Source organism: Dendropsophus ebraccatus, chromosome 7 (assembly GCF_027789765.1).
Source record: "Dendropsophus ebraccatus isolate aDenEbr1 chromosome 7, aDenEbr1.pat, whole genome shotgun sequence".
NCBI lineage: Eukaryota > Metazoa > Chordata > Amphibia > Anura > Hylidae > Dendropsophus > Dendropsophus ebraccatus.
Window position 1 is genome coordinate 109,297,969 of NC_091460.1, and position 14,894 is coordinate 109,312,862.

Genomic DNA, 14,894 nt, shown 5'->3' on the forward strand with positions numbered 1-14,894 from the left:
CTTTTCTAATCTACAAAAATGCTCAATAACTTGCTGAGAAGAGCCACACGGCTCCTCCAGGGCTTATGAAATTTGAACAAAGCTTCACATATTGCCTATAGCAGAGAGATTTCCCTCCACACCGTGTTTCTGGGATTAATATATATTCATCCGAACATATTTAGCAAAAGTTTGCCTTGGGACTCAAACGGGAAATAAAATAGCAATAGCAAAATTGGAAGGAGCTGGTGTCCTGAAAAAGACTTTATTTCTGTGGGACAATATAGAGCTTATAATTGGGAAAAAGTGTAATCTCATTGAATTAGGTCTATTCTTAGCAATCTAGTTTTATGGAAAAAAATAAAAGCCTTATTCCCCTTACCTATTCCTTACCACCAATGTTCTTGTCTCTCACTTTCAGACCCCATTGCGGAATGGCTGCTGCTTGAGTAGGCTTTTCCTGAGTGTTGAGACGGGGCCAGGAAGCAGCAGGGAACAATAGTGGCCAGGAATCTGTCAGATGAGTAACATCTTCTTTTAACCCCTTCTTGACCAAGGGTTGTTAATGCATGGATGTCACAGTGCTCTCCTCCTCAGTTTCAAAAGCCCCTATTACACATAGTGATGTTGAGGATTAAGTGAGTGCAAACCGATCAGGGAGGAGGGGTTCTGTTATAGTTTAAAAAAAATATATATATTTTCCTTTTTTTAGACTTTTTAAGTCTCCCCCCCAGGGGACTATTACAAGAAATCATTAGATTGCTTATAATGATTAATGCTATACATGGCAATGATCAGTGTTATCCGCACTCTACATGTAGAGTCTGCCTCTACATGTAGAGTCTAGATGCAGATTGCCGACCCAACAGGTATTAGTATTATACCTCCTTCTGTCAGGGAATCTGATTGGTCTATGACAAGCACTCAAACTGTCACTGACACTGAAAGTCTGTGCAAAAAATAAAAATAATAATAAAATTTATTTTTATGTGTCGGACATCAAGTTAACCTTCCACAATTAGGCTATGTTCACACAACGTAAGTTTCCTATTAATCACGGCCGTTGTTGCCAATTTGCAACAACGGCCGGGATTAATAGGAAATTTATATTGTGTATACACTCCTATATACAAGAAGTTTACATACCGCGGAACTTCACCTTAAAAGCTTCATCGTTATTTTATCCAAAAACACATAACAGGACGTAGAGGAACGCACACTCCCTGCCAACTGTTTTGCGCTATCAAGTAATTTCTCAAAACGAATTGGGATGCAGGCGCACATGGATGCGCCCCCATCCCAATTTAGCACAAATGATGATCATCCGGCCGGTACTGCAGTACTGGCTGGGATGATCTTCACTGACGATGGCCGTTCTGAGACATGGCTGGGTCACAGAACGGCCAGTGTCCTACGATGTGTGTGCCTGATACTGAATTTATATTTTTTAGGCTGCATTCACACCTTCTGTAATGTGCCTATAATTGCTGAAAGCACTACGGGCCTATACATTAAAATGTCCCCGTTCATCCATTCTCTATGTGTTATTGGACTGTGATCACTGTTCTGCATTGAAGTCCATGCATTGTGGACCCCCTACAGATGCACTTCTGTAGGCTGTGCCTCGCTATGGGTCCATGGCTACGGACAGACTACGGAACATGTCAATATAGCCTTATTTTTATTTTATAGAGAATATAGATTATTAAAGATAATAATTTTATATATAATATTTGATATATTTTATATGAAAGATAAAGATTATTTTAAAAAGAATATTCATTATGTTTCCTTTATTATTTGCTTTTATGTTACTATAGTGGGAATAGCGTATTCTACTGCTGAAGAATAAGACATGATCTATTCATGATTGGTGTTGATTTATACAGCGTTTAGAGGACAAATCCTATCAAATTATTAGCCAGTTCTATTTACAATATTTATGCTCATTTAATGTAACCATCTGGGAGATTGTTACTTATATTAAAATATATTCACATTGTTCCATTACTGTATCACTTAGTGTTCTTTGGAGAGCTAAATAATTGAAATAAATGGCTATAATATTCAAAGTAATAATCTCAGGCACTTGAAAAGTGGAAGAATTTTGAGCCTATGGCTCTAATAGATATTTCTTACAAAAGAGTTATCAACTAATGTCAAAGAGAGAGGAATATTTTACAGTTAATTGAATTGAATGGAAATTATGGAAACACATATTAAACTTGATCCTTATCCAATGCCTTCATGCATGGCATCAAGGAGATACTTTCAGGTCAGGTTTCTTGGACATAACCCTGGTATTTTGTATGACATATCGTAGATGGGAGGATTGGGGTGCTCTACATTAGGGACTGCAGCCCAAACTGTATTCACCCCTATAAACACTAAAAACAGTTACTCAGATTGAGAATATGATCAGATAAATTGCATCTGGTAGAGCTTGATTTAAATTTTCTTTCTATAGATTCTGCATAAAAAGTCACTTTCAACTCTATAAGAAATATGATGGTATGTATGCTCCATTGAAATTCATTATCATTATATATGAGACTCATATGATTAAACTCCTTACAGTCATTGTTTCTTGATTCATGAAAGTGAAACTATTAGCAGGTTAGATGAGTCTAACCTGCTCATAGCCCCCTATTGCGCGTGGGGGGCAGAGGAGGAAGATATGTTTCTTACCTTCCTCCTCAGTGCCGTTCCGATGCTGTTAGCACCGAATCCTCAGACCGTAGCACCGTTAGGAGCACTGACCCGCCTCTATCGTGCAATGGGGCGGGCCAGTGCTCCTAACGGTGCTCCAGACCAAGGATTACACTGCTAGCAGCACGGGAACGGCACAGAGGAGTAAGGTAAGACACATACCTTCCTCCTTGGTGCCCTGTGTGCAATAAGGGGCTAACAGCATGTTAGACACGTCTAACCTGCATATAGTTCCCCTTTAACAGCATAACATGACAGCAAACAACAACTGTAGACAGCCTGAGGGCGTGTGATTTGTGTAGCTGTGCCATTTCTCCTATGTGAAAGACAGTCTGGTACTTTAAAGAAGGTCTTACCTAGTTATCTTCAAAATCAGATTTACCACATCTATTATGTGGTGAGTTGAGCATCTCGCCTCAGGCAGCAGCCTGAGTGGTCAGCAGTGTGGCTTTCTTTAGCTGCTGTAATGTGATCCTGCTCATCAGGTGGCACAAGAGTAAGGGAAGACGGGTGCCAGCTCTGCTGGGCTAAGTTCTGCCATGTACTCAGCCACTACTCTGCTTACTGTCTTTCCCTTGAATCTGCCTGCAATGCAGGCAAAAAACCTAACCTGAAAAAAGGTAAATATGTGTGTGTTTGACCCCTTCCCACTGAATGCTTTCTAAATCTTAATGTCACAAAAATGTTCGTAATTTTTTTCTTTATCGCCATTCAAGATCCTTAGCGTTTCCAATTTTTTAAATTGACATAGCCATGTGACGGCTTGTTTTCTTAGGAAGATTCACATTTTCACTGCATAGTTAGGGGACCTAACTATTATATGGGTGCACATAGTGGGCCTAACTGCTATATAGGGACACACCTGTAACTACTAACGGTAAATAAAGGTTCTGGTAATTATACAAATATGGCTCCAAGGAGTATATTTAAAATCTTATATCTTTTATTATAGGCAGGAAATAGGACCATGTGGGATTTGGAATCATATGTATATCAGGTAAGGCTCATGTCAACATGCTTTACCTTGTTCCCAGGTAAGTGTTGATTGGTGTACACAGGAAAAATTTACTACATTTCATCGGAATTTACAGACTTCTTGGAGTCAGACATGAGGAATACATCTATTTGTCATTATATATCATCTGTTGCAATATTTCAATGATGAGACATCCCAACAGCTTGTGTCCACTACATTCACTAGTTTCATACAGCCCAAAACACACAGCATGAAATACTGACAGATTTGCTTATCAAAATACTGTTTAATTAACTTTGAACTGTTCCGTCATTTTTTGAGGAATCATCATTATAACTTTGTCTCGGTACCAGACTCCGAGTCACAAAGGTGAAAAAAAAAAAAGGTTTTGTGGATGATTCCTCTGAAATGGCGCAGTCTTAGAGAAGAGAAGATCGTCCCGGCCGGTGCTGCAGTACTAGCCGGATCATCTTCACTCCTGATGAATTGGGAACTCCTGATTTCTTGAGAAAGGCCACCCTTGATTTGGCGGCCGAAACGCGTTGTTTTTAATAAATTTTAAACCTACGGATTAACCACGTCACGTTGTGGTTCTCTGAACACCTGCGCCCATACCAAGCCGGGATCCCTCCGGTCCATCAGCTCGCTGCGGTCTGTATATATGATCTTGACTTGTACGGCTCCCTTGACGTACCCCGGCAGGAGCTGCGGTGTCTCTAACCCCCCATGTGCTACATAGAGTTGTGCCTATAATCTCGCACAACCCTACTAGGTGAGTGCAACTCATCCTCTTTTCTATATAAGGATATTCCTTTCCTGATATACTACACCAAGAGGCGCCCCCGCCTTTTCTTTTTTTTTTTAGTTTCTACGTCTGTTTTCCATAAAACATTGGTTTTCTCACTTACCTCTAATTTTGCTTTCTTTGGAGGCATTGGCTAACCATGACACTGCACTGCAATATGCTTGAAATGTTACAATCCCATCATTGACCATTGGAATTTGTTGGCATAGCTAAAATAAAGGCAAATATTTATGTCAGAGAATTGTTTGTATTTCATGTAACTTTTCAGATTTTTTTTTTCATTTCAATCAATTTTAGTTAATTTTATGAACTTGAGACTACTACTGTCAGACTAACTTGTACTTCCCTTGAGTATATCTTAGTAAGTAAATATTTTTGTGTTTTATATTTTTGTGCTTTTTCCTTTTTCTGTGATGTTTCCTTGTACCTCTGTGCTAATTTGAAATTGAGATTTTAGTGAAGGGGGTGCACATTAAAGGGGCATTCCGGTCAGGTAAAATATGTGTTGAATAATCCCCCCTCTTGGAGACTTAACAGTTTGCTCCATACTTGTTATTATCTTTCCAGTGTTCTTCCCCCAGTTTTGAGCTTGCTGCTTTTTGCTAAAGGACCAGAAAACTGTGTGTGAGCTGTTCTCTCTGTCTCCACTTGGATCTCCCTCCTCCTCCCTTCCAAGACGGCTCATGTAAACAGTGTCCTCAGTCGGTTGTCTCTGCACTCTGTAATGGGAGGGGGTAATCTGAGGTCAAGTTGCTTGTGATCGGACTGTGATTAACACTTCTGGCATTACATAGTGCAAAGACAGCCGACCAGAGACACTGTTTACATAAGCCATCTTAAAAGGGGGGAGGAGGCGGAGATGGAGTGAACAGCTAACACACAGTTTTCTGTGTCTACAGCAGAAATCAGCAGGCTCAGAACTGGGGGAAGGAGACTGAAAAGATAATATCAAGTATAGAAAGAATTGTTAGGAGGGGTGATGAATCAACATGTATTTTAAAAGATTGGAATACACCGTTAAGTCTTTTAAACTGCAAATACTGCACATGACATGTTTTTTACACTAGGGCACAGGTTTAAGTTCTTGAAAAAATTCTCTTCACATGTTATTCTTCATTGATCTGTCACAAATCTTACAATATAACATTCCTTCAACAGTGACAATTCATGAAATAGTTTTGGTAATTTTGGTGTTTGTTTCACCAAGCCCACATATTGATAGGGTACAGTCACATTACAGGAACTGTCCAAAGCATTTGAGTTTTTGGGGGAATTTGCTACTGCTTTGGAAAGTTCCGGTCACAGACACATGTGGCAGCAGAGAGCACTGTGTCAGACTGAAAAGAATACACCACTTCCTGCAGAGCATACAGCAGCTGATAAGTATTGAAATACTTGAGACTTTGAAATAGAAGTAAATTACAAATCTGTCTATTCAAGCCATTATGCCCTAAAGATATAATATACACAGGGAATTTGTGGCTTGATGCAGGTTTTGTTTTTAATATCACAATTATATTACTGCTTTGTTCTATGTCCATGTCCATAGACGCACATCCACATATCTAATTTCTCCATCTCTGCGGTGACACTGAAGCGTCAGAATCCTCTGGTATTGAAAAAGTCATGCTTGTATTGCTGAAGGAAATGTACTGATTAAATCTGACTTCATTAATCCAAACACATATAACATTTATTTGTCCTTGGAGAATTGTTTTGCCAGGAGGTGAAAAATTATTGCGTTTTTTTGCTTAGTTCCCAGCTACCCAGGATTAATAAAATGGAATTTTTACACTTGGCAGTCATTGTGGTGTTTATATCTATAACAGTATTACAGGAGGACAGCTCAGAAATATCATATTCCCTGTCATTCTGCTAGAGGAACCTCAAGACATACAGTATCTATATAAAGTATTCACCCACTGAGCCATTTACATTTTTTTTTATTGTTTTGATTTGATTAGGCTTTTTAGCAATTTTTAGTTTTAAAGTTAAATAACAACTGCAACTGCAACCCAAAAAACTGATCCACTTACCAGTTTGAGCCATGTTACGGCCAAAATTGACGTGTAGCTTTAAAGAAGTAACATTTTTTATTATTATTGTGTTAGAAAGTTATATACATTTGTAATGTACCTCTATTTAAAAATCTCCAGTCTCCCAGTACTTATCAGCTGCTGTATGTCCTGCAGGAAATGGTGGATTCGGTAGTGTGAACCCACCCTAAGGGTATGTGCACACTGAGGAATAGGCGAGGAATTTGGGGTGAACTCCGCCCCTTCATTTCCTGCGGGTTTTGCTTCACATTCCGCTGTAAAATCTGAACAGAGCAATGTCCCATTGTGTTCACATGGCAGAATTTTCGCTTTGTTGTTTACATGGCAGAATTTTCAAGCAGAATTTTTTTGCTGTGGATCCGCTTTCCGCTCAAAGAATTTACATAGTTTGTTGGTGGAATTTGTGGGATGTTCTCTGTGTGGGTTCCTCAGTGTGAACGCACCCAAATTCTGCTTGATTTCCGCAAAAATTATTCTCAAGTTCTGTCCTATTCCTCCAGAGCTAAATAGGCAAGGAATATCAAGCAGAAAACTTTTCTCTTCAATTCCTTGCTTATTTCTCGCCTATTCTTGAGTGTGCACAGACCCTCAGACGGAAAAGAAAACTCCACTTCATGCAGGACATACAGTAGCTGATAAGTACTGGCAGACTTGAGATTTTTAAATAGAAGTAAATTATAAATCTATATAACTTTCTGACACCAGTTGATTTGAAAGGAGTTGCTGGAGTCCCCCTTTAACCTAAAGTTTGAATGTGCTGTCCTGCACATATCTAATACTATGCAAAAGTATTTTAAGAAATCTTGTACTCACACTACACTTGTGCGTAAGTTGAAATTGCAGAAACAATTAATTACTTCTGCAAGTTCCCTAGGGGATTTACACAAATGTAAAATGGAAATGTTTTTTAAAAATAAATGCATCCTATAATAAATAAAATAATCATATCACCTCCCCTTTTTCTATTTTTAAACAAAAAAGGGAGAAAACAAACATGTTTTCTATCATCAAATGTTACTGAAACTATATCTAAGGACATTTAATCCTTCCAAAAACCAGCACCTAAAGAGGAAGAAAGATTTAACCCTGTTTAATCCCCACCCATAGCTTAAGCTTGTTTGTAATTTATTTTCTAATTCTATTACATGAATTGGTCTGTTTGTCTGCAGTTCATCCTTACTCACACCCTGAATCTGCTAAAAATCCTTACTGCCTGGTCCACCCTGTCGCCACTCCTCTGTCCTCCCCCTCCCTTCTGAGACAGAGGTCACAGGATCTCTATTTCTTCTGTTGCCAGGCAAGCTGTAACACTTCATCTGTAATCCCGCCCACCACTAACAGCACACAGTTATCATCTGGCCAAGGGATGGGAAATAACAGCCTCTCCTGAGTGGTATAGGGGAAAGGAGACACTATTGTTTCATCTCTCTTTTTCTAATTTATCTATGTAGATGAATAAATAGATATGTTTTACATATCAAAACAGCATTCCTTACACAGTGCCCCCTCTGCAAGGTATGTACAGCAACCCCTCCCCACTTGAAATATACATAAGAATGTACATAAATACCTTTCTGAAGGCTATTGAACAATATTGTTTTGTTTGTTTTTCTGTCTTTTCTATTACATAGTTATATCATTTCATAGTCTTTAGCATTATTTGTTTTATTTTCTCATCTAATCAATATTCAAAGCATCATACCATTCCAATATCATCCTAAACATTTGAGTCTTTCACTGTTGCCATTTTTTGGAGCATCACAATCGGAAATTCTCATTCATGTTGTAAATCTTGATGTATTTATTGATGTCTAGTAAAACAAGCAGCTTAAAGGGGTAGTGCGGCGTTTAAAAATTATTCACTAAATAACACATTACAAAGTTATACAACTTTTTAAATGTGTGTTATGTAAGTGAATGGCCCCCTTCCCTTGTCCCCCCACCCCCGGAAGTGTGTTGCAGTATACTAACCAGATTACTGTCAACCCCGAACGCCATCTTCAGTCGAACGACGTCATCTTCGGGAGTCCGGGGTCAACAATAATCTGGTGAGTATACTGCACCACACTTCCGGGGGTGGGGGGACAAGGAAAGGGGGCCATTCACTTACATAACACACATTTAAAAAGTTGTATAACTTTGTAATGTGTGTTATTTAGTGAATAATTTTTAAACGCCACACTACCCCTTTAAAGGGAAGCATCTAATCTGCTGATAGCTCTCTAATGTGCACTGGGCACTGAGGATGAAGGTATGTCTCTTACCTTCATCCTCAACGCCATTCCTGTGCAGTTTTTAAGGGGTTATTCAGTGCTACAAAAACATGGCCCCTTTTTTTCAAAGACAGCACCACTCTTGTCTCCAGTTTGGATGTGGTTTTGTAACTAAGTTCCATTAAAGTAAATTGAGCTTAATTGCACCCTGAACTAGAGACAAGAGTGGTGCTGTGTCTGGAAGTAAGTGGAATGCTGGAATGCCAATTTGACCTTCCCCTGGCTAGCCTGCTTCACTGATAATCAATAGAAGGGAGGGGCCAGACGGGGGCTTATCAGGGCTCAGGGAGCGGGGCAATTCTCCAAAGGGCCTAACTGCACAGAGCACTATATTAAAATTGCATGGGAATGGCACAGAGGATAAAAATAAGACATACCTCCCTCCTCAGCGCCCTGTGCACAATGGGGAGCTATCAGTAGGTCAGATTCGTCTAACCTGCTAATAACATGAAATCAACATGACATATGACATTAAAATAGGTATTAAACGCATCTGTATTTTGAGTATAATAATGTGCTACAGTAAAGTATATAGAAAAATGTCAGTCTGTGTGCACAATGCAAAAAAAAAATATATTTTTTACAATGTATGTAGACGGCTGTTTTCCATAGGTCTTAGGGTATTATATTATGGCTATGTTCACATGACTTGTTTTTTGAGTTCCAATGACATCCATCATTTCACGTTTTGGGACCCCGTCATTACAATGACAGCTGTTGGTAAATTATTCTAGTTCAGGTGGACTGATTGCCTTTGAGGATGGGGAAAAAAGTTAAACTGCGTGAAGAACTAAAATATAATGTCCGTTGTTTGCAAAATTGTCATATGTCTGCACAAAAAAAAAACATGTTTCATTCAATAAATTATGTGCATTAGACGGCCATCATGCCTTTGATTTCAATGCATTCCATTGACTTGAAGTAAAAAAAACAGTAATACTGGACGATATATTAAAAAGAAAAAGCGGACGCATTTTCTCTCTTTTTAAGTAAAAATAAAGAGAAAAAAGACGTCTACTTTTTCTTTTTAAAAAGACGTCTGTTATTGTTGGATTTTAAATGAAATGCATTGAAGTCAATGTAATGACTGCTGCCCAATGCACACAGTATATTAACCTCTTCCCGTCAGCAATCAGTATATATACGTTCCCACTGTAACTGTCAGCACGTATATATGCATACACATACTGTCAGTCTCCCTTTAATAATAATGAAGGTAGTGTCCTGCTGTGGTGTCTCCAGCATCGCTGACTGCCGTATCACCATTTGCGAGACAGACTCATCTCTGCACTGACAGCCTGCTCAGCCAGTCACTGGCCACGGTGCTGTCCCATCTTAGTGACTGATTGGTTGAGCGGGCTTGTCACTGCCAAGACAAGTCCGTCTCTAAAGTGGCAGGGGGACACCGGCGACCCCACAAGGGGACACTGGGGGAGTGTGCATAAGATGTTTGTTATGTTTTCTAATAGGGCAGAAACATATAAAAAGTTTTCTGCTTCCAGAGTACCCCTCTAAAGCTGTATGCATACTGGAGAGGGGTCTAATCAAATTACCACCTCCATACCTCCATATTTATAAATACTGTGTTAACAGAAGAATTTTTTCCAAACCATGCGATGTAATTATGTGATGCCGCACACTATTATTATGGTGTGATTTGTCTATTGTTGTGCATGTTTTCTACAGAGTACCACTAGAGGGAGAGCTGTATTAATTTTTAATACACAACATTAAATACATTTCATTTTTCTTATTCAAGCTTCTATTAAGAGATAACAAGGGATCAAGGGATAGAGAAAGTAATGTAGGGGGGGGGGGGGGGGGGGGTAAAGGGTACTAAGAAAGGATTCCAGGGTTTCCCAGAGAAAACAATACCCTATTTTTCCAAATATAAGAGAGGGTCTTATGTTACTTTTTCTCTGCTCGGGCTTGCTTTCGGGGGAAGGTTTATTTTTGGAAAAGCATGGTAGTTTGCAGCCATACTGTAAGTTCCCCTGATGTTAGTCCTCAAAACTATAAACCTCCCTCCCCCCTCTGTAGTTGTTCCCCCATACTGTATACATCCCCCCTCTGCAGGTAGTCCCCATACATTATATCTCACCCTCTGTAGTTGTTCTCCCATACTGTATACATCGCTCTCTGCAAATAGTCCCCATACCTCCCTCCCTACTCTGTAGTTTTTCCTCTATACTGTATCTGTGGTGCTGCACTAGTTCTTTAGTACCCAACCACCGGGATGATGTTATGTCGGTGGTTGGAATATAGCTCAGCCAGTGATGGTACTGTTGTGACACCAGTGCTAGTTCAGCACACAGGTATGGTGGTATACCTGCTTTTTGTAGTGGCTGGCTATATTGGTCCCCATTGGTCAGTAACCTGCCGGGGTTGTAATGGGTCCCTTTGGTTCTTATCACCTTGGTCCAGAGTAGGAAGTTTACCCATCTGGACTGGTACCGCCACCCACAAAAAGGGTAAAATATCCCAAGGATGGTGTAGCCGGTGTGTGTAGGTGCTGGTTCAATCATCACTGAATCCCAGTAGAATAAATAAAATGGTTTTATTGAAAGTAATACAGAATAACTCTTCAATAGGTCACTTCTGTGATACAGACTCGAGTTTACTGAATTTGTGCTGAGAAAAGCTTGAGTGCTAAGGTATAGTAGCAGTGTTGGTTCAGTTCCGCACTGAGAAGAGTAGAAGAGTTCAGAGGAGTTGAGAGGAGTTTGTCAGGAGAGTAGAGGAATTTGTCGGGAGAGCCCCAACCTAGTGTAGTAATGTGCTTTACTGGAACTTGAGATAAGAAATACTTGAAGAAGAATATTTGAGAAGAAAATACTTGTGCCCGTATTTCGACCCTATTGTGGTTAGAACCACCTTTTGCCCTGCAGTGTCGAGTTACCCATCTTACGAGGGTGACACAAGCCCCAGTCTTGGTTACCTGAGAGTATGTCCAAATTTATCTGGTGTCACTTACGCTACAAGATAGAGTACTTAGACCTTTATACGGTTGCTTTGCTCTATCCGGTTCAATTCCTTTGTCTAGGATACTGCCCTGCTCTGTTAAGAGAGGTTCTCTGCGTGGTCTGGGGTGACCTCTGACTTTTCCTCTTTTAGCTGCTCAACACTGCATAGTGTCTGTAGGTATAGCTTGTTTAAAGAAAGTCTCTGTGTTCTCCATACACGTGTGTCTGTTCACTTCCACAGCTGGTCTGTCCCGGAAAGGGAACCTTGCAGAGCCAGGCCCTGGCTAAGTACAGCAGGGATGCCTGGTCTGTGTGTGTGTCCTACTCCTCAGAGAATCAGAGGGAAACTGACTAAGTGATGCTACACTTCCTCTCCACATGTGACAACTTCCTACAGGGTGTTTAAGAATCCCTGTAAGTGGTGGGGAAGATAGGAAGGTAGGGATAGGTATAGGAGAAAAAGCATCTGTTATCTGTTATCTGTGCAACAACGGCCGTGATTATTGCAAAAAAATATGTTACCTTGCCGTCTATGGGATCCTGGCCGGAGAATATACACATGGTATACGCTCCGACCGGGATCCCCAGTGGCGACCCAAACAACTGACATGTCAGTTTTCTGTGCCCGCTATTCATTGAATAGCGGCTGCAGAGAACCTATCAGTGCACACTATGGAGCAAACAGCTCCGGGCGCTCGCTCCATTGTGTGCAGTGGGGAGTTCTGATGCGGGCGCGCACAGATGCGCTCGCATCAGAATTCTGCGGCCTGAAAGATCATCCGTCCGGTACTGCAGTACCGGCCGGGATGATCTTTTCAGAGACCGGCCATTTCGTGACCCGGCCGGGTCTCGGAACGGCCGGTCTCTTACTATGTATGAACATAGCCTTATGGGAAAAGGTAGTTGATAAAGAATTTCCATCTGTAATGCATTCGTTTGGTAGAGAAGCTTCTGGTTCAACCAATGGAACTACTCATAGAAAAGTATATACAATGCTATTGTTATTTTAAATGAACACACAGCTATAACTTTATACAGAATTTCGTAGATGGATATTTCTGCTTAGTTTATGGTTTTTGCCATTGTGAAATTTGACATTATGGTGACAGTCACTGCCAAATGTATACCAGATGATCAGTGGTTCTGGAATATCAGATGACAGAGAGAGAGAGAGGGAAGTTCCGAGTATTTATTCCTTACATGTGTTCTCTGTCACTAGTCGTGTATTTTAGGCTTTAATCAACTTCAGGATTCACTACACTGGTTGACAGAAAGTAAACATTTTTAAATAGTGAATTATCCACGGTATAGCAAGAACATTTGTTTCCCAAATTCAATCCATTCTTACAACTTAAAATACATATATATAGTAATAGCAGGGGACCACTTAGGAACATATGGCTGCTTTGAGAAGTTTTGTTAAATAATGCTACCACAGAGATTTAAGAGCACACTCACATTTCATCATCCTGAGGCCTCACCTTACTATAGCGCAGAATGGATCTGCTGTGTGAGATTATCACCTACCTTAATGAAATGGAGAAAAGAAATGTCAATGCTTCTATTCGTAGCGTGCAGAAGAAGAAATATAATGTGCGAGAGTCTATCTCATATTACATATCTACATTGTGACTGTATATATTTGTAAGTCCAAATTAATGAAAGAAGAGGATAAAATAACACCAATGCATCTACGAGGTCAGAGGACACTTATAGGATAGAGGGTGGAGGCTTGAAAAGACTTTGCATAGAGTTTTATATGGGAAAAATGTCAGTGTACCAGCAGTAACAGTTAAGATTGTTTTGAAGGGGTACTCTCGCAGTACTCATCAGCTGCTGTTAGTTCTGTAGGAAGTGGTGTACAGGAACTGTCCAGAGCAGTAGTCCTATAGAAAACCTTTCCTGCTCTGGACAGTTCCTGACATGGATAGAGGTGGCAGCAGAGAGCACTGTGTCAGACTGGAAAGAATATACCACTTCCTGCAGGACATGCAGCAGCTAAGTACTGGAAGACTAGAGATTTTTAAATCTGTATAACTTTCAGAAATTTTTCACTGGAGTACCACTTTAAATGTACAAAATAATGGAAAAAAAGTTTTTAAATCTAATTAATAAATTATATATGACCCAACATGGTGTCACTTAAAAATAAGTTGTCCCCCAAAAAGGAACCCTCCTGCAACTACATTGTTTCAAAATAAGTCATTACTATTTAAATGTAGTGATTAAAAAAAAATTGGGCCAATTCTGAAGGGGTTAATAAAAATAAAGAAAGAAACAGGGAAAATTTTCACGTTTAAAAACTTAAAAAAAGGATCTATTAGAGGCTGTCTATATACAGTTTTTTGCCTTTTTTTTTTTATAGATCTAGCATATTAGTTTTTTTTTTCAACTTTTCTACAATCTCTACATTAAAAAATTAATAACCTGAATAGAATGCCCAAAAAGATCTTTTGGTCCTTAACGCACAAAAGAATATATATCAAACCAAAAAAGATCCACAAGGGATCACAAAAAATGCAGGACAGTCATAAATGAATATAATTGTAATCTTTATTCGAAATATTTCTTATTAAAAAATGACAGAAATATGAAGGGATTGAAACATAACCAAATACATACATTAGTGAGGGGACATAACAAAATATTTTATGGAATCATATATTGCACATACATGAAGATAAATAAGGACTAAATTAACTGTGGCAATGCAGGCAACCTCCACTGTGTAGTAAGCGATGTAAACAATTGTAAATAGCAGCAAGAAAATAAATAAATATATATAGTAGATATACACAGAAGAAATCCTATATTAAATCACAGTTGCTCAATGAGCAACATGTGCAGGTGACATCACCAAAGGTATATAGTATAAATATATGGACAATAGGAGGATGCGTGCACTGCAACAGGTCCCACTCACCTACTCACCCTTCTTCTAAAAAATTGAAGAAGAAGATAACAGAAAGGTAGGTGTGGTAGACCAACACAAAGTAAAGAATTGATCAAATATGAAATGTAATTGTTGACAGGTCAGCTTCGGTATGGTGATATAATTGCTATTTCTGATACTTTTTACAGTCCATTCTATTCAATTTTTTAATTTATTATGCAAAAGGAAACTGTACAACG

The 14,894-nt window shown here is 39.4% G+C and overlaps 1 protein-coding gene across 1 annotated transcript in view; it reads right to left on the reverse strand.

Annotated features, from left to right (window-relative positions):
• Window positions 1–14,894, reverse strand: part of LOC138796957 (uncharacterized) — a 124,114-nt gene that overhangs the window by 22,036 nt on the left and 87,184 nt on the right. The window contains exon 5 of the mRNA XM_069976715.1: window positions 4,573–4,678. Within this exon, the coding sequence (XP_069832816.1) occupies window positions 4,573–4,678 (106 nt within the window). The remainder of the gene's footprint in view (window positions 1–4,572; window positions 4,679–14,894) is intronic.